The 26,958-nt window shown below is 38.3% G+C and overlaps 1 protein-coding gene across 1 annotated transcript in view; it reads left to right on the forward strand.

The window, feature by feature from the left end:
- Nucleotides 1-25,648, forward strand: part of LOC128643712 (glia maturation factor beta) — a 54,050-nt gene extending 28,402 nt beyond the window's left edge. The window contains exons 4-7 of the mRNA XM_053696543.1: nucleotides 3,309-3,358; nucleotides 12,775-12,857; nucleotides 14,520-14,593; nucleotides 25,029-25,648. Coding sequence (XP_053552518.1) covers nucleotides 3,309-3,358; nucleotides 12,775-12,857; nucleotides 14,520-14,593; nucleotides 25,029-25,100 — 279 coding nt within the window. The 3' untranslated portion in view covers nucleotides 25,101-25,648. The remainder of the gene's footprint in view (nucleotides 1-3,308; nucleotides 3,359-12,774; nucleotides 12,858-14,519; nucleotides 14,594-25,028) is intronic.
- Nucleotides 25,649-26,958: the final 1,310 nt, after the last annotated feature.

Here is a 26,958-nt window from a genome sequence, read left to right on the forward strand (position 1 = left end):
TATCCAATTAATGTTTGCTTTAAAAAGCTTAAGTAACATTTATAAATAACAACATAAAAAGTTTTACACTGCCCCCACCCCGCCACTTTATCATGCCACCCAGCTGTCAAACTTTGCTGAGAACACTGCTAATGTTAACTTTTTCTTATTTACAGGATATTTTGTGTGAGTTGTTGAGAAATGTGTAGAAAATATTTTGCAGTCACCAAATAGTTTTGTTGTTGACTTTACATTCACTTTAATAAAAAAAAAAAAACAACTGCAATCGGTCACGCCACATGAAACATAGTCTAAAAATAACTAGACTTTCATCCATCATTCCTTTATAAAAAAAAGTTTAGTACTTACAAATTTGAACTTTGAAGTCTCTCTCTATTCGTTCCCCATCTCCGCCCGCTTTAGATCAATTTTGAGTGACAGATTTCTCAGATTATTCTGTCTAATCACATTTCCCCCCCCCCCCTCCGGGGGGGTTCTACCCCTTTCCTCCTACATCACGCTATTATTATGCGCTTGCGCTAATCCCTATTTATCGGATGGAACCTAGATGCGCGTCCACGATTCGCTCATGCTCAATACCACTGCTAATGGAAAAAAATATCACTTCTTCGATTGCTAAAAGTAAGTAGCATTGAGAGCTGCTGTTTTAGCCAAAACTGTTGCAATTATCAATAATCAATTTAAAGATATTCCTCAATCTTTAATTTAATTTGAAATCAAATGTTTTATACAATTTATTATATTTAATATACTTAACAATTTTCAAGAGGAAAAATATGCAATATCATATCTAAAATCTAGTTTAGACATTGCTCAATATTATCTTTTAAATGGTATTGAGTTGCCGTAGAGCGGAGATTTGCGCATGCGCAGGACCACTCTCTCAGGGGCGCACTTGACACATATAGGGCGGGTGGGACCTTTGAAAACGTCAGACATGTAGAACAAGGAAGTTGGCTCTGGGAACTTGGAAATAAATGGTAAAATTATTTATTGATGATTTATGCTAAAATCGTAATTCAGATTTAAAAAAAAAAAACAACATAGCGATTTGAATTGTGTACTTTAGATGAACGCTTAGCAGACTTACATAAAGATAAAATTGACATTCACTTTAAATCTAGTAATTCCAACAACAAATCTGTAAGAATATGGTTGATACATTTTGGAGATTTTGCTCTGTCTTACCTTGTTAAAAAGTGGATTTGGGACTTTATGCTGGGAAGTCATGCGAAGATGCCCCTTGCACTGGTCACCCAACAACAGTTGTCGCTCAAGAAACCATGGAGAAAATTATGACATGGCGACAGAAGATTGACCGGGGATGTGTGTTACATGGCACAATAGGTGAATTCATTGTTATGGAGATAAAAAATTGTGCGTTATATGGGTACTCCAAATATTGACTGCACGCCAGAAGATACAGCAGATAGTGAGTTCAAAGGAACATCTGACAATAATTAAAAGGAATACTGAATCATATCTATAGGCGATTTGTCACTATGGATGAGTTGTGGATACACCACTTTGAACCTGAGCCAAAAGTATATTTTGTAAGAATCGTAGGTGCATCCAACCAAGTGCTGGAATGGTTATGCCATCCTTGTTTTGGGATTCATAGGGAATTTCGATGATTGACTTCCAGGGGAGTACTATTCAAAATTGATGGAGAAGAGACCTGCAATCTAAATGTGCTGTTCCACCAAGACAATTCTTCTTAGCAAGTCTTTTGTTACCATTAATGCAGCTAGATTAAAATTGCTGGCTCACCTGCCCCATTTTCACCTGACCTTGCCACCAGTGACCATTACCTATTCCCAGATTTGAAGGATCATTTGCGAGGAACAGTTGTTTTGGTGATGTCAGTGGTTCATGAGTACAGTCCAGAACAAACTTCTTTTTTTATTCAAAGGCATAGTTGCAAGATTGTTAAAGGAGGAAAGTAAAAAAAAATGTCATGGGTCTAAGTGTTTTTTTTTTTTTTCTATGATGAAATGTCCTATAATAGGCAATGTATATTGCAATGTTTTATTGTCCTTTTTGTTTTATGGGGGAATTACATTTTAAATGACCCGTAAGATATTGTGTTTTCTTTATCTATAACCTTAAACTGGTAACAGTGATATTTTTCAGAACCTTTTCTAATTTTTTGGCCTGTGTGCCTTCAACTACTTTCATTACTGATGTCACTATTTTTCCTATAATTCCCCTCCTTGTTACAACTTGCCAGTCTGGTAAAGAATCAATCACAGGAATTGACAACCTCCCCTGCTAAACAAAAAATCTAAAGAGAGCCAACATGAAAATGAATTCATTTTATATGCCATGTATCTGGATTAATATTCCAGTTCCTAAATAGTCTTATGCTATCATCTCGCAACAGACCTACAGCAGGACCTCTAATTCCCAAGCAAGACGCACAGAAAACATTTAAAATCCCAGCAAGACATGCAGACATCTCACTCCCCAGCAAAACACAGACAGAAAAACTGACTTTCTCTTTAATCAAGCAATGTGTGAATATATTTTCCCCATCTGTTGGCTCATTTTGAAAACTTCTCTCTGTCTCTCACTCTACGTCATCAGTTACCCACCCTCTCCTGTCTACTATTGCACCTTCTCACTATAGAAGTCTGCATTTTCTCACAAATATTCATTCTTATCTCACAACAGACAAACACCTCGCTCCCCAGCAAACTCCAAACACCCCCACCCTATTGTTTACTCATTTGTATAACCACTCCTTTAATTGATATGAGGTGCAATTATCACTTTGCCTGACTCATGATAGGAAGTTCAGCTTTCACGTATCCTCAAATCACCGCACTACAAAGACAATGTCTCTGATTTCTCTCTCCTCTCCTTTTGTGTCATACATTGTTCTCTCTTTAGATTGTAAGCTTGAGAGCCTTTCAATCTGTAGCTCCCTTTGTATAAAAGTGTATCTACTACCGATTGTGCTAAAGGGCAGGTGTCTCCGCACCTTTTTTAAATGTAACGGTTTTAAGGAACTTTTTGTATTGTTTGTTAAAGAAGTTTGTGCAATTTATGTAAATTATCCTTGTAGAACTTGTCATTGTAACTCTAGTACTGTTTGTACCTCTATATAGCGAATGCGATGCATAAAATGTTGGCACTTTATAAATAAACAATAATAATAATGCTACATATTGTTTCCAGTAGAGTTCAAGTAAGAACATTGCTAAAGATAGCCACTTAGTCAAAAAATACCCATGCAACCGTCTTACAATTATTGCATCTCAATTTTGCCCAATTTAATGCTGATCTTTCTTTTGTTATATTGACAGGGTATTTCACCTGATGAACTTAAGGATGAACTTCCTGAGAGGCAACCAAGATATCCTTTGTTTTGTAGTAAGACGTTCAAAGGCAATTATAAAACTCAGGATGTATGTGGATAATAATTGGGGAAAAAGTGCAGTCAGAATGATAGTTTCTAAATTTAGACTTCCTTTTTTATGCATTCTCCTGGGGGTCCACCCTTCCGAAGCAGATCCTGTGGGACCTTCCCCCACACTGCAGTCTTCTTCATCATCACCAGCTGTGGTGGCAATCACCTTACTAATGTATTTATTGTATTAAGGGGTAGCCCCTGTCCTCTAAAGACGACATACACCCCCAATTCCGAAAAAGTTGGTTCAGTATGGAAAATGCAAAAAAAACAAAAAAAAAAAGAGTAATTTGAAAATTCAATTCACCCTGTATTATATTGAAAACACATTAATAACACATTATTTGATGTTTTTCATTGCGAATTTAAAGGGACAGTCAACTCAAAATGTTTTATTGTTTAAAAAGATAGATAATCCCTTTATTATCCATTCCAGATTTTTGCACAAAAACAGTTGTATTTATACACTTTTTATCTCTGTGATTACCTTGTTTCTAAGCATCTTCTGACAGCCCCCTGAGCACGTCTTTTTATTTATTATCTATTGACTTACATTTAAGCCAATTAGTGCTGTGTTCTTAAAACCCACGTGCGTGAGCACAATGTTTATGTATATGGCTCACACGAGCTAGCACTTCCCTGTTGTGAAAAGCTAATAAAAAAAAAAAAGCATGTGATCATGGGGCTGTCTTTAGTGACTTAGAAACAGACAGAAATTTAGAGGTTTAAAGGTTATAAAGTATATTAATATAAAAATGGTGGTTGTGAAAAGCTGGGGAATGGGTAGTAAAGGCATTATCTATCTTTTTAAACAATAACAATTTTTGTGTTGACTGTCCCTTTTAATGTATTTTTGAAAATAAACACTCATTTCTCCTGTTAAGTGTAGTCAGTCCACGGGTCATCCATTACTTATGGGATTATATCTCCTCCCCAACAGGAAGTGCAAGAGGATCACCCAAGCAGAGCTGCCACATAGCTCCTCCCCTCTACGTCATACCCAGTCATTCTCTTGCACCTAACTAATAGATAGGACGTGTGAGAGGACTGTGGTTATTAAAATTAGTTTTTATATCTTCAATCAAAAGTTTGTTATTTTAAACAGCACCGGAGTGTGTTGTTTTTTCTCAGGCAGCATTAGAAGAAGAATCTACCTGAGTTTGTGTATGATCTTAGCGGTCGTAACTAAGATCCATTTGCTGTTCTCGGCCATTCTGAGGAGTGAGGTAACTTCAGAACAGGGGACAGCGGGCAGGGTTCACCTGCAAGGAGGTATGTTGCAGTATATTATTTTCTAAGGAATGGAATTGACTGAGAAAATACTGCTAATACCCATATAATGTAAGTGCAGCCTTAAATGCAGTAGTAGCGACTGGTATCAGGCTGATATGTATGTATGTTTACACTGAGGTATTTCTGGGGAATGGAACTTCACTAAGAAAATACTGTATACATTTAACTTATATTTGAGCCCCCACTGCAGTGAAAGCGACTAGCAGCAGGCTTATTAATATCATTTCATAATTTTATTTTTAAAACGTTTACTGGCATGTTAATCGTTTTTCTCTGAGGTACTTGGTGATAAAACCTTTTGGGCATTATTTTTCCACATGGCTGTCGTTTATTTATGAATAAAATCAGTTTACTGAGCTTCCCCACTGTTACAATATGAGTGGGAGGGGCCTATTTTGGCGCTTTATTGCGCAGTAAGAATTCAGTCACAGTCTTCCTATTCCTTCCTCCATGATCCAGGACGTCTCTACAGAGCCCAGGGGTCTCCAAAACTAGTTTTGAGGGAGGTAATCACTCACAGCAGACCTGTGAGACTGTGCTTTTGACTGTGATAAAACGTTTATATTCTGTTATCCGTTTTTTGGGTATTAAGGGGTTAATCATCCATTTGCTGGTGGGTGCAATCCTTTGCTAACTTAATGCATTTACTGTGAAAATTTGGTTGCTATAACTAATTTGGTTCATTGTTATTTCAACTGTGACAATTTATTTGTGCTTCTTAAAGGCACAGTAACGTTTTTTATATTGCTTGTAAATTTATTTCAAAAGTATTTTCCAAGCTTGCTAGTTTCATTGCTAGTTTGTTAAACATGTCTGACACAGAGGAAACTCTTTGTGCAATATGTTTAAAGGCCAATGTGGAGCCCAATAGAAATTTGTGTACTAATTGCATTGATGCTACTTTAAATAAAAGCCAATCTGTACATGTAAAGAAAATTTCACCAGACAACGAGGGGGAAGTTATGCCGACTAACTCTCCTCACGTGTCAGTACCTTCGTCTCCCGCTCAGGAGGTGCGTGATATTGTGTCGCCAAGTACATCAGGGCGGCCCATACAAATCACTTTGCAAGACATGGCTAATGTTATGACTGAAGTATTATCTAAATTGCCAGAATTTAGGGGTAAACGCGACCACTCTGGGGTGAGAACAGAGTGCGCTGATAATATTAGAGCCATGTCTGATACTGCGTCACAATTTGCAGAACATGAGGACGGAGAGCTTCATTCTGTGGGTGACGGATCTGATCCAAGTAAACTGGACTCAGACATTTCAATTTTTAAATTTAAGCTTGAGAACCTCCGTGTATTGCTAGGGGAGGTATTAGCGGCTCTGAATGATTGTAACACGGTTGCAATTCCAGAGAAAATGTGTAGGCTGGATAAATATTTTGCGGTACCGACGTGTACTGACGTTTTTCCTATTCCTAAAAGGCTTACAGAAATTATTAACAAGGAGTGGGATAGACCTGGTGTGCCCTTTTCTCCCCCTCCTATATTTAGAAAAATGTTTCCAATAGACGCCACCACACGGGACTTATGGCAGACGGTCCCTAAGGTGGAGGGAGCAGTTTCTACTCTGGCTAAGCGCACCACTATCCCGGTGGAGGATAGCTGTGCTTTTTCAGATCCAATGGATAAAAAGTTAGAGGGTTACCTTAAGAAAATGTTTGTTCAACAAGGTTTTATATTACAACCCCTTGCATGCATTGCGCCTGTCACGGCTGCGGCGGCATTCTGATTTGAGTCTCTGGAAGAGACCATTAGCTCAGCTACATTGGATGCGATTACAGACAAGCTTAGAGTCCTTAAGCTAGCTAATTCATTTATTTCCGATGCCGTAGTACACTTAACTAAACTTACGGCTAAGAATTCCGGATTCGCCATTCAAGCGCGCAGAGCGCTGTGGCTTAAATCCTGGTCAGCCGATGTGACTTCTAAATCTAAATTGCTTAACATACCTTTCAAAGGGCAGACATTATTTGGGCCCGGTTTGAAAGAAATTATCGCTGACATTACTGGAGGTAAGGGCCATGCCCTGCCTCAAGACAGAGCCAAACCAAGGGCTAGACAGTCTAATTTTCGTGCCTTTCGTAACTTCAAGGCAGGAGCAGCATCAACTTCCTCCGCTCCAAAACAGGAAGGAACTGTTGCTCGCTACAGACAGGGCTGGAAACCTAACCAGTCCTGGAACAAGGGCAAGCAGGCCAGAAAACCTGCTGCTGCCCCTAAGACAGCATGAAGTGAGGGCCCCCGATCCGGAAACAGATCTAGTGGGGGGCAGACTTTCTCTCTTTGCCCAGGCTTGGGCAAGAGATGTCCAGGATCCCTGGGCGTTAGAGATCATATCTCAGGGATATCTTCTGGACTTCAAAGCTTCTCCTCCAAAAGGGAGATTTCATCTTTCAAGGTTGTCAGCAAACCAGATAAAGAGAGAAGCGTTTCTACGCTGTGTACAAGACCTTTTACTAATGGGAGTGATCCATCCAGTTCCGCGGTCGGAACACGGACAAGGGTTTTACTCAAATCTGTTTGTGGTTCCCAAAAAAGAGGGAACCTTCAGACCAATTTTGGACTTAAAGATCCTAAACAAATTCCTAAGAGTTCCATCGTTCAAAATGGAAACTATTCGGACAATCTTACCTATGATCCAAAGGGGTCAATACATGACCACAGTGGATTTAAAGGATGCCTACCTTCACATACCGATTCACAAGGATCATTATCGGTACCTAAGGTTTGCCTTCCTAAACAGGCATTACCAGTTTGTAGCTCTTCCCTTCGGGTTAGCCACGGCTCCAAGAATCTTTACAAAGGTTCTGGGCTCTCTTCTGGCGGTACTAAGACCGCGAGGAATTTCGGTAGCTCCGTACCTAGAAGACATTCTGATACAAGCGCCAAGTTTCCAGACTGCCAAGTCTCATACAGAGTTGGTTCTGGCATTTCTAAGGTCGCATGGGTGGAAGGTGAACATAGAAAAGAGTTCTCTATTGCCACTCACAAGAGTTCCCTTCTTGGGGACTCTTATAGATTCTGTAGAAATGAAAATTTACCTGACAGAAGACAGGTTAACAAAACTTCTAAATGCTTGCCGTGTCCTTCATTCCATTCAACACCCGTCAGTGGCTCAATGCATGGAGGTAATCGGCTTAATGGTAGCGGCAATGGACATAGTACCTTTTGCACGCCTGCATCTCAGACCACTACAATTGTGCTTGCTAAGTCAGTGGAATGGGGATTACTCAGATTTGTCCCCTATGCTGAATCTGGATCAAGAGACCAGAGATTCTCTTCTATGGTGGCTTTCTCGGCCACATCTGTCCAGGGGGATGCCCTTCAGCAGGCCAGATTGGACAATTGTAACAACAGACGCCAGCCTATTAGGTTGGGGCGCTGTCTGGAATTCCCTGAAGGCTCAGGGATCATGGACTCAGGAGGAGAGTCTCCTTCCAATAAACATTCTGGAATTGAGAGCAGTTCTCAATGCTCTTCTGGCTTGGCCTCAGCTAGCAACTCTGAGGTTCATCAGGTTCCAGTCGGACAACATCACGACTGTGGCTTACATCAACCATCAGGGAGGGACAAGGAGTTCCCTAGCGATGATGGAAGTCTCAAAGATAATTCGCTGGGCAGAGTCTCACTCTTGCCACCTGTCAGCGATCCACATCCCAGGCGTGGAGAACTGGGAGGCGGATTTCCTAAGTCTCCAGACTTTTCATCCGGGGGAGTGGGAACTTCACCCGGAGGTATTTGCACAACTGCTTCGGCGTTGGGGCAAACCAGATCTGGATCTCATGGCGTCTCGCCAGAACGCCAAGCTTCCTTGTTACGGATCAAGGTCTAGGGACCCGGGAGCGGTTCTGATAGATGCTCTGACAGCACCTTGGGTCTTCAACATGGCTTATGTGTTTCCACCCTTCCCGATACTTCCTCGACTGATTGCCAGGATCAAACAGGAGAGAGCATCGGTGATTCTAATAGCGCCTGCGTGGCCACGCAGGACCTGGTATGCAGATCTAGTGGACATGTCGTCCTGTCCACCATGGTCTCTGCCTCTGAGACAGGACCTTCTGGTTCAGGGTCCTTTCAAACATCCAAATCTAATTTCTCTGAGGCTGACTGCATGGAGATTGAACGCTTGATTCTATCAAAGCGTGGATTCTCGGAGTCAGTGATTGATACCTTAATACAGGCTAGGAAACCTGTTACCAGGAAAAATTTACCATAAAATATGGCGTAAATACTTACATTGGTGCGAATCCAAGAGTTACTCATGGAGTAAGGTTAGGATTCCTAGGATATTGTCTTTTCTACAAGAAGGTTTAGAAAAGGGTTTATCTGCTAGTTCGTTAAAGGGACAGATCTCAGCTCTGTCCATTCTTTTACACAAGCGTCTGTCAGAAGTTCCAGACGTTCAGGCTTTTTGTCAGGCTTTGGCCAGGATTAAGCCTGTGTTTAAAACTGTTGCTCCGCCATGGAGCTTAAACTTAGTTCTTAGTTTTTACAGGGTGTTCCGTTTGAACCCCTTCATTCCATTGATATCAAGCTGTTATCTTGGAAAGTTCTGTTCTTAATGGCTATTTCCTCGGCTCGAAGAGTCTCTGAGTTATCAGCCTTACATTGTGATTCTCCTTATCTGATTTTTCATTCAGACAAGGTAGTTCTGCGTACTAAACCTGGGTTCTTACCTAAGGTAGTCACTAACAAGAATATCAATCAAGAGATTGTTGTTCCTTCATTGTGCCCTAATCCTTCCTCAAAGAAGGAACGACTTCTGCACAATCTGGATGTCATCCGTGCCCTGAAATTCTATTTGCAGGCAACTAAAGATTTTCGACAAACTTCTTCCCTGTTTGTCGTTTATTCTGGACAGAGGAGAGGTCAAAAGGCTTCGGCTACCTCTCTCTCCTTCTGGCTTCGTAGCATAATACGTTTAGCCTATGAGACTGCTGGACAGCAGCCTCCTGAAAGAATTACAGCTCATTCTACCAGAGCTGTGGCTTCCACTTGGGCCTTTAAAAATGAGGCCTCTGTTGAACAGATTTGCAAGGCTGCAACTTGGTCTTCACTTCACACCTTTTCAAAATTTTACAAATTTGACACTTTTGCTTCTTCTGAGGCTGTTTTTGGGAGAAAGGTTCTTCAGGCAGTGGTTCCTTCCGTGTAAAGGTCCTGCCTGTCCCTCCCGTCATCCGTGTACTTTTAGCTTTGGTATTGGTATCCCATAAGTAATGGATGACCCGTGGACTGACTACACTTAACAGGAGAAAACATAATTTATGCTTACCTGATAAATTCCTTTCTCCTGTAGTGTAGTCAGTCCACGGCCCGCCCTGTTTTTTACGGCAGATCTAAATTTTAAATTAAACTCCAGTCACCACTGCACCCTGTAGTTTCTACTTTCTCGTTTGGTTTCGGTCGAATGACTGGGTATGACGTAGAGGGGAGGAGCTATGTGGCAGCTCTGCTTGGGTGATCCTCTTGCACTTCCTGTTGGGGAGGAGATATAATCCCATAAGTAATGGATGACCCGTGGACTGACTACACTACAGGAGAAAGGAATTTATCAGGTAAGCATAAATTATGTTTTTAAATCTGGTGACTGCAACATGTTCTAAAACAGTTGGGACCTGGCAATTTAGGACTAATAGTGATGTGACAAGTTTAAATAAGAAGGTGATGTGAAACAGGTGAGGCAATCGTGTAATCATAGTATATAAGGAGCCTCCAAAAAAGGCCAAGCCCTTCAAGAGCAAGAATGGCTCGAGGCTCACCAATCTGCCAACAGATGAGTCAGCGAATAATCCAACACTTTGGGAACAACATCTCCCAAGGACAAATCCGTAGGATTTTGGGCATTTTACCTTCTACATTGCACAATATAATTTAAAAGGTTCAAGTAATTTGGTCAAATCTCGCTGCGTAAAGGGAAAGGCCTCAAACCACTTCTGAATGCGCGTGATCTTTGATCCCTCAGACGTCACTGTCTCAAAAACCTTCATGAGTCTGTAATGGATATCCTTACATGGGCATTGGTAAACCTTTTTCAGTCAACGGAATTCGCCGCTGCATCCACAGATGCAAGTTAAGGCTTTACTATGCAAAGCAGAAGCCATATATCAACTCTGTCCAGAAGCACCGCCGACTTCTCTGGGCTCTGTCTCATCTGAGTTGGACAGTAGCACAGTGGGATCGTGTTTTGTGGTCCGACAAGTCAACATTTCAAATAGTTTTTTGGAAAAAACAGCCGCTATGTTCTTCGGGTCAAGAGGAAAAGGACCATCTAAGCTGTTATCAGCATCAGGTCCAAAAGCCAGTGTCTGTCATGGTATGGGGGGGGGTGTCAGTGCCCATGGCATTGGTAACTTGCACATCTCTGAGGGCACCATTAATGCAGAAAGATATGCATACATTTTGGAGCAACATATGCTGTCATCCAGACGTCGTCTTTCCAACCACATTCTGCCCAGATTACAAGCACATGGTTGCGTAAGCAAAGAGTGCGGGTGCTAGCATGGCCTGCCTTGCAGTCCTGACCTGTCTCCGATTGAGAATGTGTGGCGCATTATGAAGCGCAAAATAAGGCAATGTAGGCTCTGTACAGTTGCGCAGCTGAAGAGATGCATAATGGATGAATGGGGGAAAACTCCGCTTGCTAAACTTAACCAACTGGTGTCTTCAGTGCCCAGTTGCTTAATAAGTGTTATTAAAAGAAAAGGTGATGTTACACAGTGGTAAACAGTCGACTGTCCCAACTTTTTTGGAGTGTGTTGCCGTCATCAGATTTCAAATGAGTTTATAGTTTCAAAAATACATTAAATTCACAAAGTAAAACATCAAATAATGTGTTTTCAATGTAGTGCAGGGTGAATTGAATTTTAAAATGACTTTTTTGTTTGTTTTTTTGCATTTTCCATGCTGTCCCAACTTTTTCGAAATGAGGGTTGTACAACATATACTCACACAAACAATAACCCTCACATTACTTTATTTTTAAGCCCTTTTAGGTAGCAAGTAATTGCTACAGAACTTGTAATCACCTGTCTTCTATGTGCTTTTTATGGTGGTTTAAACTTAAAAAGGGATTATAGAACCCCCAAATAAGTACTTCAATGGGTCAAGTGATACTTTTTTTTGAAAGAGGAGAGGCCCTTTCAAAGGAGGCGTCACATACCAAGGAGGCTGATCACCATCGCAACAGTGATTACTTGACAGAACCATGGCCATATGGATTGTTCCTAGTATTACTCCCCATACACAAGACACATTTGAGACCCCTTATTTTGTTTTATTGAGAAAGTAAATGTGTGTTTTGAAATATGTAGGAAATAAAATATACAACGTAGAAAATTATTGGTATGCATTTTTCTTTGGGTACATTTCAGAAAAAGATTTGTGTAAAAACAACTAAAAACTTCTCTAGTGTAAGGGTGTGAAATGGCTCAGAACTCAGCAATATGTCCTCTGATAGAATGCAAATATTTGCTTCTATGTAATTGTATTGCTTGTATGTTGATCAGCCCAACTAATCCTAAAAACCCTCCATATTAAATTGGGTAAAGGCAGCCTAGTGGCCTATAATCTTAAAGGGACACTGAACCCAAATTTTTTCTTTTGTAATTCAGAGCATGCAATTTTAAGCAACTTTCTAATTTACTCCTATTATCAATTTGTCTTCGTTCTCTTGCTATCTTTATGTGAAAAAGAAGGCATCTAAGCTTTTTTTTGGTTTCAGTACTCTGGACAGCACGTTTTTATTGGTGGATGAATTTATCCACCAATCAGCAAGGACAACCCAGGTTGTTCACCAAAAATGGGCCGGCATCTAAACTTACATTCTTGCATTTCAAATAAAGATACCAACAGAATGAAGAAAATTTGATAATAGGAGTAAATTAGAAAGTTGCTTAAAATTTCATGCTCAATCTGAATCACGAAAGAAAATTTTTGGGTACAGTGTCCCTTTAAACTAAATTAGCACATTTTTAGTAGTTTTTGAAATGTTGCTGTTTCTCGTTTATATGATTTTTTTTTTTCCTACCTTTTTTAATTTTCCTTAATCTATATAAACATTTATAGTATACAGTTATAAGTATCAGCATGAAGATGGAAGAGTTTCCTACCCGCTGTGTTTTATATTTTCCAGTCCAGTAGGTAAGTACAAATTATAAATGTCAAATGCTTTTTTTAAATATTTTTAGATAAGTAACCACAATAGTCTATGACCTCGTTGTTTTGCTACATTTATATAATCAACTTTATAGGGGCATTAAACTGCTGAACACAACGTTAACAGAATGGTTCCTACTCACCATGATATTGTCCTTCCTGTGCCTGCAATGTCCTTCAGAGCAGTTCTCTCTTTTTGACCTTTTACAGGTGTTGGTTGGTGAAGTTCTGCATTTTAATGCTGGATGCCGCCATCATGGGCTTCTCCCTCTGAAAGAAGTGAGCTAAACATTCACAGAACAGTGACATTGTCTGATATGTTTGCAGCTGCACTGCAGGTTAATGCACATAATACAGAGCAGGAGGTTTCCATTATTATACCATTTTATATAGCCACATGAATAATAAAGACCAATGCAGCCACTGAAAAAATGTAAGGTTCCTGCTTGGTATCGTGCACTCTAACCCAAAGTGCGCAATACAGATAGCAAAAAGCCAGCAATGTCACTGACCTGTGAACGTGCTCCGAGATGGCAGCATTGATTATAAAGATTTGAGCTTGACCAACTGGCATCGGCAAGGAGTTAAAGGGACAGTATACTATAAAATAATTTTTCCCTTAAAGGAACACTAAACACCAATTTTTTCTTTCACGATTCAGATAGAGCATGCAATTTTAAGCAACTTTCCAATTTACTCCTAATATCAATTTTTCTTTGTTCTCTTGCTATCTTTTTTTTAAATTGAAGGCATCTAAGCTAAGGAGCCAGACAATTTTTGGTTCTGACCCTGGACAGCATTTATCCACCAATTGGCAAGGACAACCCAGGTTGTGAACCAAAAATTGTCCGGCTTCTAAACTTACATTTTTGCTTTTCAAATAAAGATAGCAAGAGATCGAATAAAAAATTGATAATTTAGCTTAAAATTGCATGCTCTATCTGAATCATGAAAGATTAAAATTTTAGTTCAGTGTCTCTTTAATGTATTTCCAATTACTTTTTTTTACCAAGTGCAGAGTCTCAAATGTATGAGATTTGCTTTTGAAGGTTTGTTTGTGTATATCAAATAGCTGATTTTGTGTTTTGAAGCCACAACCTAATAAAATGGGTTGAGTTTGTAGGTATAATCAGATCTCATTACTTTATCACATTGTGTACATATACCTGCTTCTTTATCTTACATCTGTCCATAAACCAATCACCAATACTTAGAGAGAACAATGGAAAATTAACATTTTGTTACCTTACCTCTTCTATACCCCACTGGGAGTGTAATTTCTTCTGCTGGCTGTGTTTACACAGCTTGGCCTTAAGGCCAAAAACTTTCAGGATAGGTGGGGATACACTAGGCTAAATCAACTATTTTTTTTTAAATGCCAATATAAGGGTAATTTAAATACTAGTAAACAATTGAATACACTCCAGCAGGTGTGGATTATTGTTAAAAAATTAAAGTGGAGAAATGTTTCGAGTAAACTGTCCCTTTAAAATAAGAGCACAGACAGAAGAGGAAAAATAATAGGAAAGTGAGAAGTAACCATGCTGGTTTAGTTGTGCCCAACAATTTTTAATGTCCCTTTTAACTTCTGAATATCCCATTTTCCTCATTTAGTAACCCACTGTTGTGTTTTTTTCCTCAATAAAGGGTGTAAGCCAGAACAGCAGATGATGTATGCTGGAAGCAAAAATAAACTGGTTCAGAAGGCTGAGCTTACAAAGGTAATATTTATTGTACATACAAATGGGCACACAAACACTTTTTTTTAAAATGTAGTAGTTGCAGATTAATAGTTCTATCTATCTATATATATATATATATATATCTATATATATATATATATATATATATATATATATATATATATATATATATATATATATATATATATATATATATATATATATATATATATATATATATATATATAAACATAGATTTTGACGGCAGATTAAAACAAGTCTGCCCAGAATTTCCTAAAAGTGCAAATTTACCTAGTTCGTAGGATAGCCTTATGCTTATCCCAGGCATTCTTGAAACCCACAGTGTTAAAGGGACATTCCAGCCAAAAATTTACTTTACATGGATTCATTTTAGTTTTGAATAGAAGCATTTCTGTAATAAACATGTATTAGCAAAAACGCTTCTAATAAAAGCTATAGCTGTTTCAAACGCGTATTTAAGTATGCACCGTGCACCAGCATTTTAAACACAGCACTTGCTCAGAGAGATTAAAATGTTTGTAACATCTGGTAATGACTCAATTTTTTAAGTGCTAACATGATACAAGCCTCAAAGGTGCTATAAACAGCTGCAGTATTTAAATTGCTGGTGCTGTGAGAATATCTAGCTATGCTTCACGTGCACGTGCAGAAAAAAAATGTTAACACTAAAATAGTGATGACTTTTACTAGAAGCATTTTTGCCAATGCATGTATATTACAAATTTGTTTCTATTCAAATATGTAATTCATCTATGTGCATTTAAATTTTTACTGGAATGTCCCTTTAAGTCATGGTTAGAGTCCAAGCGCCATCACATGTTGGATTAAAGTCCTGTTTGCATTGAGGCAGCAAAACAAACACTCCGCATTTAATCCCTCCACTATCTTGTGATCCCTCAGTTAAATTTTTTCCTCCAGCAAAGAGGGATGGTGAAACTTGAAGTGCTGATCTTTACATTGTTTCACACAAGTTTTGTAACTGATTTGAGACCCAGTTCCTCCTCAGAGAACCTACAAACAGGGCAGGTAGTGAAAATCTTCTCCCAGTGCGGTGCCTCACAGGAGAAATGTGGGAATGCGCGTCCATCCCCTGGACTACAGTTTGCTGCTCTTTGCCACTGTGTTTGCACTGCCTCAGATGGGCCCATCTACTGGAAGTAGTGTTCTGCAATGATATCAGACAACTCCTCTTCTGATGAAGATTACTCAGAAATACAGTACCCCACCTGCTGCTGATGAATTAGCAGAAGTGTCTTTTAATTTCAGGTTGGAGTACATACATGCTCTCTTGCTGGAATTTCTATTAGCCTTTGTGGTTGAGGATTCTCTGACTATAGACAAACAATCTGTTAAGAAGATTGATACATTCTTTAAAGGGACATTAAATGGTAGATAGATAAAATAATGGGAAGCTGCCATTTTGTAACTTAGGCTACCTTCTCTGCTGTTGCCAATTAGGGACAGTTATAAATAAATCTCTAGAATGTGCAGCCAATGGCTGTCTGGAATATAATGGTGTTCTGCACTTTCACTTCCAACAGGAACTGAAAAACTAACTATTTCAGAATTACAGAAAACAGGGATATAATTAATCATGAAAGTATATTGCAGAGTTACAATTTGCAGTATACTTCCTTTAGTTAAGGAAGGGTCAATATATGTATATACAATACATTTTCAAGATGCTTATTTGCATATCCCTATTAACAGACATCATACAAAATTTCTTAGATTTGTCTTCCTTACATAGACAACATTTTAACAGGCATTGCTCCAGATGGGAAAGGAACATACAAGCAAAGTTTTTCAGTTACATAATTCCTAGTTTTTATAATGGGTTCAGTATCAATTACTTATGTCTTATGGATCAACACAGACTCAAATTGCAGAAAGCGTATGCTCTTCTCCACCTCACTTGTCTTTTTCTACAGACCTTCAATGCATGGTCTCATGACAGTGGCTTTAGATGTCTTACCTTTTGCTAGATTTTATGTCTTCAGATCCGTCTCAGAAGATATTTTAGATTTCAAGATAAGGAGATCCCTAACATGGTGAAAAAGGTACCAATCTCTTGTTCAGGGAGCCTCCTTTCTCTGTCCAACTTAGGTGGTGATCAAAACGGATGTCAGCCTGTAGTGAGCCTGGGGCTCACTGAGATATCAGGAAATTTGGCCTCCTCAAGAGGCAAGGTTTCCAATCAACATCTTGGGACTCCACTCAATCTTCATGGCTCTCCAGAGTTGGCCCTTATTAAGACAGGAGTTATTTTCTGTGGTTTCAGTCAGACAATGTCACTGCAGTGGCTTACATCAATTACCAAAGCGGTACTCTAAGTGCCTTAGTGATAAAAGAGCCAACATTCTGACTTGGGCAGAACGCCACCATTGCATGATTTCAGCAATCCACATTCCAGGTGTGGACAAATGGTATACACACTGTCTCTGTAGTCAATACCTTCTCCCCAGCAAATAGTCCCTGAATCAGGATGTATTTGACCAGATTGTAAGTTGGCCTCATGCTTAAATCAAAGACTAAACCAGTATTGTGCAAGATGTCTGGATCTATAGGCGACTCGCATAGATGCACTAGTGATTCCCTGGTCTTCAATCTAATTTACATATTTCCTCCTTTTGAGTTACTATCCAAGCATTAGCCAGGATAAAACAAGAACAGGCCTCTAATACTGGTTGCTCTGGCATGGCTTTGCAGGACGCAGAGGTAATACAAATGTCCTCCAACCTTGGTGTCTTAATCTCAGAAAGGACATTCTTTCTCAAGGTCCCTTCTTTCATCAACACCTCAAATCTACAACAAGAACTGTGGCAATCTCAATAGAAGAATTGAGATAAATAATAGCTGATTTAACGGTAGGTAAAGCATTGGGGCCAGATGGGCTACCTATCGAATGGTATAAAATCTAAAAGACCAATTGGCTGAAATGTTGACAGAATTATTCAACGCATATCTCTCAGGTGACATGCGACCCTCGCAGGCCTTTCGGCAGCTATTATAGTATTTCCCAAAGCGGACAAAGACGCACTAAAGATAGCATCAAGAGCCACAAGAGATACTAGAAAAATGCAAGGCAGACTATAAAGATTTGGCAATCGAGCTGGTAGATTTTTGGCTAACATGGTTAAATTTCATAAGTCAGCAAATCCTATTCTAATTATAGATTCAGATAATGGTCTAGAAACAAAAAATAAAGATTTTCAAGATGAATTTAGGTAATTTTATATGAATTTGTATATATCAGAAAAAAGGAGAAAAAAAAAGATACTGGGAAATACGAGGATTTTTAACTTTTTTGAGACACTGAACCTGCCTAAAATTTCAACCCTACAATAAGAACGGTTAAACACAGCAATCTCAATAGAAGAATTGAGAAAAATAATAGCTGATTTAGCGGTAGTTAAAGCATCGGGGCCAGATGGGCTACCTATCGAATGGTATAAAATCTTAGAAGACCAATTGGCTGAACTTTTGACAGCCTTTTTTGGCAGCTAATATTATAGTATTACCCAAAGTGGGCAATGACCCACTAAAAATAGCATCATACAGGCCACTATTGCTCCTTAATCAAGATTACAAGATTTTAACAAAAAAAAATTCTAGCTAATATATTAAAGGAATATCTCCCAAATCTAATTCATAAAGATCAAGCTGGATTTATTCAGGCAAGATTGCCAGCTAAAATTATGAGGAAAGTATTATATAGTTAACCATTTTTGGTATTTGAAAAATAAATTTAGATCAGAGGAGTTAAGCGAGAATGTGGCACTTCTGTCACTAGATGCCGAAAAGACCTTCGACAGGGTCGAATAGTCTTTTCTATTTACATGTTTTGCAAACTATAATATTCAAGGCTTTTTCTACTCTATAATAAAGAATCTATAAAGTAGCCCAATTGCCTATTTAACAATAAATGGCTATACATCTGCTTTGTTTAACCTGGAGAGAGGCACGAGGCAAGGGTGTCCACTGTCGCCACTACTGTTCAACTTAATATTGGAACCCTTAGCCCTGAAATTGAGAGATCCCGTTTGGGATTTGCATAAATGAAGTAAAACATAATCTGGCACTTTATGCAGATGATATTATGCTTTTTATACATAAGCCTGAGTTATATCTGGATTCTATTATGAACATCATTAACTCATTCAGTAAATTATCAGGATATACGGTTAATAATAACCAGAGATACTGTGGCTTAACAGAAATAGAGAGATCTAACTAACTTACCATTTATTGAAGTTAAAAATTACTTAAATTATTTAGGAATAAAAATATCAAATAACCCAAGGGACTGGTATAGAATAAACTACTCACACATTTTGGATTCTATTGACCAAAACCTTTTAACGTTGGAAGTCCCTGCCTATTTCACTAATGGGAAAAGCCTGCGTGATAAAAATGATTATATTCCCTAAACTTCTCTACCCCAGGAATATGCTTCCTCTCCTTATCCCAAAAAGGATATATTGTAAGAATTTACAAATCTTTTAATTCCTTTTTATGGGGAGGGAGGGAGACCTGTATTTGTCTCAAAAAACTACAGATGGCCCCAGAGAAGGGAGGGTTGGGAGTCCCAGATATCCACTACTATAACCTAGCGGCTCTTTCAAAGGTGACTATTCAGTAGACAATCAGCCGTTGGGCGGCATCTTTAAAGTATTTTTACTTCATCAAACTTGGAAGGACATTCCCCAGTTAGTTAAGAATAATATTATGTTTGAAGACATACTTAGAGCATGGATCAAGATACATGAAATATTGGGGATCTCACATCTGTTTACAATTTACTTACCTATTAGTGGAAATTTGGATTTTCCACAAGGTATGAATACTAGAAATTTTCAAGCATGGGGAAAGGTTAAAATAAAGACAATAGGAGATCTTTTTGATCCCTTGAAAGGAACGGTAATTGCCTTTACAGAATTACAACTAAAATATAATATAGAAGATTCACAGTATTACGCTTATATACAACTTGTGTATTACATTAAAGAGGTATTAAAGAAAGCCCCTAATTTAAATAAACTACATTGTCTAAATAAACTATTAGGCTTTTTAATAATGGAACATTTTCATATTTAGCGACTTATAAAGTTTTGAAGGATTCAAATATTGACAAGCAAATGTTGACTACTATTGAGGACTAGAAGAAAGAAGCAGGATGTTTATTAACTGTAGAAGAGGTGAACAGAAGTCTTACCTTCATTCGCCAATCCACCTGTGATGCATAATTTAGAGAATCCCAAATGAAAATCTTACATAGATTTTATGTTACACCTAGGTCTGTGCGTAAGTGGCTCCAATGTAAAACAAATGTATCAAATGCAGAAGGGGAAAACCAAGTCTAAAATATATGTGGGAATGCTCTAGGATTAACCAATTATGGGCGAAGATTCGTTTTTGGCTAATAAAGTTGTTGAAAATACATTTTCAAATTGAGTTTGGATATACTGTACTATTTATTTGTTTGATAATCTGGTAGGGAAGGAAAAACCTCTGTTTTTCGCAAAGGTTTTGTTAATGACGAGAAAAGTATTTTAAAGGCTTGGCTTTCCCCTAGTGTACCGAGCATTAGAGAGATTAAATTAGCTTTAAGAGATCAATTAATAATAAATATTTTATGTTTTATATGAAAAAGATCTAAGAATATACAAATGTATTAAAAAATGGGGCATATTTATTAAAACACTAGATATTCTAATTCAGAAACCCTCTTCTGGGTGGTACAAGTGCTAATATTAACTGGGGTCCTGAACTAAACCTATTTTGCGTATGTTGATAATGAGATGGACATATGATGTTTGCACATGGAATTGCATTGTATGTTTTTGTTTTTTTCTTAATTTGTGTTTTCTTGCTTTTCTGTATTTGTATATGGACTATGATTCAATAACAAATTTAATAATAATTAAAAAAAAAAAAAAAGACCTCAAATCTCTCAATCTGACGGCATAACTATTAAACGTTTAAGTTTGTCTCATAGGGATTTCTCTGATCTTTGATTCAAGCCCATAAACCTGAAAACTTTTATTTCCTGGTGTGAGACTAAGCAATTACTGTTGGAAATCATTTTAAATTCATTGTATTTTTATAGAAGACCCTGGATAAAGGTTTTTCTGCTGGTTCCCTTAAAGATCAAATTTAACCCCTTAACGACCGAGGACGTACCCTGCACGTTGTCGGTCTAGAAAGCAGCTGGAAGCGATCCTGCTCGATTCCAGCTGCTTTCCGGTTATTGCAGTGATGCCTCGATATCGAGGCATCCTGCAATAGCCCTGCATGGCCATGCGATGCAGAGAGAGCCACTCTGTGGCCCTCTCTGCACCGGACATCGATGGCTGGTATCGTTGGTGGGTGGGAGCCGACTTGGGAGGCGGGTGGCGGCCATCGATGGGCCTTGTGACATGGAGGGGGCGGGATCGTGGGCGGAGGTAGCGGGGGCGTGCACCGATGCTCATGCATGCTGGGCAGGATCAAGTGTGTGCACGAGGTGGGAACGGCTACACTACAGAAAATTGTACAATAAAAGTAGGACACAGGGACATAAAAAACATTTAAAAAAAATTTATCAAAGCGATCTTGGGGGGTGGGGTAGTGTTTTGGGGGGGGGAAGCTACACTATAGAAAAAAAAAATGTAAGCTAAAAAAACATTTTTATTGTAAACTGGGTACTGGCAGACAGCTGCCAGTACCCAAGATGGCTACCAAAAAGGTAGAGGGGGACGGTTAGAGAGCAGTTTGTGGGGGGGATCCTACACAGTAGCATATGTAAATATGCTATAAAAAAAAAATCCTTTTTATTTTAGTACTGGCAGACTTTCTGCCAGTACTTAAGATGGCAGGGACAATTGTGGGGTGGGGGAGGGATGAGAGCTCTTTGGGAGGGATCAGGGGGTGTGATGTGTCAGGTGGGGAGGCTGATCTCTACACTAAAGCTAAAATTAACCCTACGAACTCCCTACAAGCTACCTAATTAACCCCTTCATTGCTAGCCATAATACACGTGTGATGCGCAGCAGCATTTAGCGGCCTTCTAATTACCAAAAAGCAACGCCAAAGCCATATATGTCTGCTATTTCTGAACAAAGGGGGTCCCAGAGAAGCATTTACAACCATTTGTGCCATAATTGCACAAGCTGTTTGTAAATAATTTCAGTGAGAGACTTAAAATTGGGAAAAATGTTATGTTGTTTTTTAATTTGATTGCATTTGGCGGTGAAATGGTGGCATGAAATATACCATAATGGGCCTAGATCAATACTTGTGGTTATCTACTACACTAAAGCTAAAATTAACCCTAGAAGTTCCCTACATGCTCCCTAATTAACCCCTTCACTGCTGGACATAATACACATGTGATGCGCAGTGGCATTTAGCGGCATTCTAATTACCAAAAAGCAATGCCAAAGCCATATAAGTCTGCTATTTCTGAACAAAGGGGATCCCAGAGAAGCATTTACAACCATTTATGCCATAATTGCACAAGTTGTTTGTAAATAATTTCAGTTAGAAACCTAAAGTTTGTGAAAAAATTAACAATTTTTTTTATTTGATCTCATTTGGCAGTGAAATGGTGGCATGAAATATACCAAAATGGGCCTAGATCAATACTTTGGGATGTCTTCTAAAAAAAAAAATAGACATGTCAAGGGATATTCAGGAATTCCTGAAAGATATCAGTGTCCCAATGTAACTAGTGCTAATTTTGAAAAAAAGTGGTTTGGAAATAGGAAAGTGCTACTTGTATTTATGGCCCTATAACTTGCAAAAAAAGCAAAGAACATGTTAACATTGGGTATTTCTAAACTCAGGACAAAATTTAGAAACTATTTAGCATGGGTGTTTTTTGGTGATTGTAGATGTGTAACAGATTTTGGGAATCAAAGTAAGAAAAAGTGTGTTTTTTTTCCATTTTTCCTCATATTTATATTCATAATTTTGCTTTGTTCTCATGGTATTCTTAATTGAAAGCTAAACCTAGGAGGTTCATATGCAAATTTCTAAGCCCCTGAAGGCCGCCTCTTCTCTCAGGGCATTTTGACTGTTTTTAACCACTAGAGGGTGTTGGTTTATGTGTGTCATATAGATAACACTGTGCTCACGCACGTGGAGTTCCAGTGAGCCAGTTCTGATTGGCTAAAATGGATGTCTGTCAAAAGAACTGAAATAAGGGAGCAGTTTGCAGAGGCTTAGTTACAAGGTAATCACAGAGGTAAAAAGTGTATTAATATAACTGTGTTGGTTATGCAAAACTAGGGAATGGGTAATAAAGAGATCATCTCTCTTTTTAAACAATAAAAATTCTGGTGTAGACTGTCCCTTTAAGTCTTGTTAGTCTTTTATCACAACACAATCTCTAGACTCCCTGACATTCAAGCCTTTATTCAGGATAAGACTGGTTATCTGACCAGCTTCTCACCCTAAGAAGCTTTACTTAGTTTTAAGACTCACCTTTTTGAACCATGGTCTTGATATTTAACGGTTATTTTGGAAAGTTCCTTTTCTTTTGGCTATTTCCTCTGCCAGAATAGTGTGTGTGCTATCCTGTGTTTCCCCTTACCTGATTTCTTTATCAAGAAAAGGATGTTTTGAGAGCCAACTATTTTTTTCTTCCTAATATGGTATCTTCTGATAGCAATGATCAGGAAATTGTGGTTCCATCTCTCTGTCCAGCTAAAGAGACATTTGTTTCACAACTTGGATGTGGTCAGGTCCTTAAAAGGTTATCTTCGGGCCAGAAAATAATTTAGAAATACTTCTTATTTGTTTATTAATTGTACTGGTCCCTGTAAGGGACAGAAGGCCAGTGATTAATATATCCACTTGTCTTAAAGCTTTAATTGATAAAGCATACTCGGTAGGTGGGAAGTCTTCCCCAGAGCGAATTACTGCTCATTCTACTAGAGCAGTTGCCACCTCTTGCACTTTCAGCAATGAAGCTTTCATTGAACAAATTTAGGCAGCTACTCGTTCCCCTTTGCATACTTATACCAGATGTCACGTTTGCCTTTTCTGAGGCGGCTTTTGGTAGGAACGTTTTGCAAGCTGCTGTGTCTAGTTAGTGGCTTTATCATCTTCTTTAAAGGGACATTCCGCTCAAAATTTAAATGCACATAGATTAATTAAATCTTTGAATAGAAACATATTTGCACTATATATGTATTGGCAAAAATGCTTCTAGTAAAAGTTATCACGGTTTTAGTGTTAAGACTTTTCTCTCCACGTGCATGTGAAGCATAGCTAGATATTCTCACTGCACCTACAGTTTAAATATTGCAGCGGCTCAGATAATCAGTGGGGCTTGTATCATGCCAGTTATTAACACATTGAGTCATTACTAGATGGTACATGCGCGTTAGGCTCTATGAGCAAGTCCTGTGTTTAAAATGCTGGTGCACGGTGTATACTTAAATACTCTTTTGAAACTTCTATAACTTTTATTAAAAGCATTTTTGCTAATGCATGTATATTACAAAAATGCTTCTGTTCAATACCGAAATGCATCCATGTGGTTTCAAATTTTGTCTGGAATATCCCTTTAACTTTTATCCTGCAATATTTCATGGTGGTTTGGGTATAGAATCCCACATATGATGGCTTGTGGGCTGTCCCCATCTTGTGAAATAAAACAAAATGTATGCTCTCTTGATAAATGTATTTCATGATGGTGAGAGTCCACGAGACCCACCTTTTTATTTTTATTTTCTCTACAGTTGGTGGCAGTACTATTTTGCACTTCACTTACCCTGATTTATCTTTTCTATATTTTTCATTTCTCTTGGCCATCTGTATGACTGAGGGATCATGGGAAAGGGGGAGGGATTAAAATCTGTTTTATGTTGGGTGTTTTGCCTCCTCCTAGTGGACTAGATTTTAATCCAACATGTGATGGCTCGTGGACTCTCACCATCATGAAAGAAATTTAATTTATCAAATAAGCAAACTTTTTTTTCTCATTTGCATGAACTGGAAATCCTTATAGTGGTAGCCAATGAATTCACCTTTACGGACAGGTTGTGGTCCCCAATCATTTTACATTTAACAGTTGCTGCTGTTCCTGCTATTTTTACTATGTGTGCGCAAGTGTTACTTAAGATGCTTGCCATTAAACGCATCCTACATTTCAATATTAATGAGGCATAATTTGGAATGTTGTCACAGGTGGGTAAAATAGTGGGGGGTCCATAAAATTGTATTGACCAGCCCAAACAGTAATGCACTCTCATTTACATCAACGTTATGTATTTTATGTTGCATCTCATACTGTGATATCCATTGGGTATTTGTGTCTACTTGATTGAGCTGTTGAACAATCCCATATAAGCTATATAGAAGTGATCAATCGCAATGTGTTATTTATCCTGCACTTTTTTGTCATTCTTTATATATATATTTACCTGTATTTTTGTTTTCTTAGGTTTTTGAGATCAGGAATACTGAAGATTTAACCGAAGAATGGCTTACTGAGAAACTTGGGTTTTTCCATTAAGTTGCATCTCTTTTTTTTTTTTTTTTTATCTATGTGAAAGAGCCAGGATTGTACCTTTTTTTTTGTTACTCTATTTGTTCCCTTTTTAGTTAAGATACCTGCCCACTCAATGAGTGTCTGTGCTGCTAAGATGTATGGAAATCCTTTTCCTATTTTCTAACCAAAAACACATTATAAGTAACCCATTTAAAGGGGAATAGTCACCTCTTACAAACTTTACACAAATGTGATCAATGCTACTGGTACTAGTTGCAATACTTTTCAAATTTATGTTCATTTGATATATTTCTATCCCTTTTTCCCCCTTAATTTCTTCTGTTACATTATCAAAGCAGCTTTTTAATGAAATTCTCTCATCTGATTGGATAAACAGATTTATTCATTATCTTTGATGAGGCACGTCTCGTTGCTATCCAAAGTTCTTTGTGATAACTGTTAACGTTATTACACTATTACAGCTTTTGAGTTGAGTTGTGGTAGCAAATGCTTCTGCATTATCAATGCAGATATCTTCGAAAATGTCAAAAAATAAATTGCAGCTAGCCCTAGTGGTGTCAATTACTATATTGAATGTGTACTTAAAAGTGGTATTTGTAACATTCTACAAACCCACTAGGACCAAAAGGGTTAAATACTATAGTATTTGTATATAGACCTGACGGCACTGGAACATGAGAATGTGTAATGTCACTAACAGTCATGCACTTGTATTAATGGTTTAATTCTTGCGGTGAAAATTATTAACTTTTCAGTTATGCTGAGTCTGCACGAAAAAAAGGACCAAGTCCTTAATAATGTCGAATTTTTATTCACTGTTATCTATAAACTGAATTTCTTCTGTTATGTGTGATCAGTCCACGGGTCATCATTACTTCTGGGATATAACTCCTCCCCAACAGGAAATGCAAGAGGATTCACCCAGCAGAGCTGATATAGCTCCTCCCCTCTACGTCAGTCCCAGTCATTCTCTTGCACCCAACGACTAGATAGGATGTGTGAGAGGACTATGGTGATTATACTTAGTTTTTATGACTTCAATCAAAAGTTTGTTATTTTACAATAGCACCGGAGCGTGTTATTACTTCTCTGGCAGAGTTTGAAGAAGAATCTACCAGAGTTTTTTTTTACTATGATTTTAACCGGAGTAGTTAAGATCATATTGCTGTTCTCGGCCATCTGAGGGAGGTAAAGGCTTCAGATCAGGGGACAGCGGGCAGATGAATCTGCATTGAGGTATGTAGCAGTTTTTATTTTCTGAATGGAATTGATGAGAAAATCCTGCTATACCGTTATAATGACATGTATGTATACACTTCAGTATTCTGGGAATGGTATTTCACCGGAACTACTCTGTTAAAGGTCATTAATCCTTTTAATAAATATTATCATGTTAAACGTTTTTGCTGGAATGTAGAATCGTTTACATTGCTGAGGTACTGAGTGAATATATGTTTGGGCATTATTTTCCACTTGGCAGTTGTCTGCTTTAAATTGTGACAGTTTCGTTTCTCCTCACTGCTGTGTGTGAGAGGGAGGGGCCGTTTTTGGCGCTCTTTTGCTACGCATCAAAAATTTCCAGTCAGCTACTATTATATTTCTTGCATGATCCGGTTCACTGACAGATCTCAGGGGTCTTCAAACTTCTTTGAAGGGAGGTACATTCTCTCAGCAGAGCTGTGAGAATTTTATATTGACTGTGAATAAAAACGTTACTCTATAATTTTTTATGTCAAATTTAGTTATTGTTATTTACTAATGGGAACAAACCTTTGCTAAAAGTTGTGTTATTTTAAAGTCGATGCTTTAACTGTTTTTCAGTTCATTATCTCAACTGTCATTTAATCGTTTAAGTACCTCT

This window comes from Bombina bombina, unplaced genomic scaffold, assembly GCF_027579735.1.
Source record: "Bombina bombina isolate aBomBom1 unplaced genomic scaffold, aBomBom1.pri scaffold_610, whole genome shotgun sequence".
Lineage (NCBI taxonomy): Eukaryota > Metazoa > Chordata > Amphibia > Anura > Bombinatoridae > Bombina > Bombina bombina.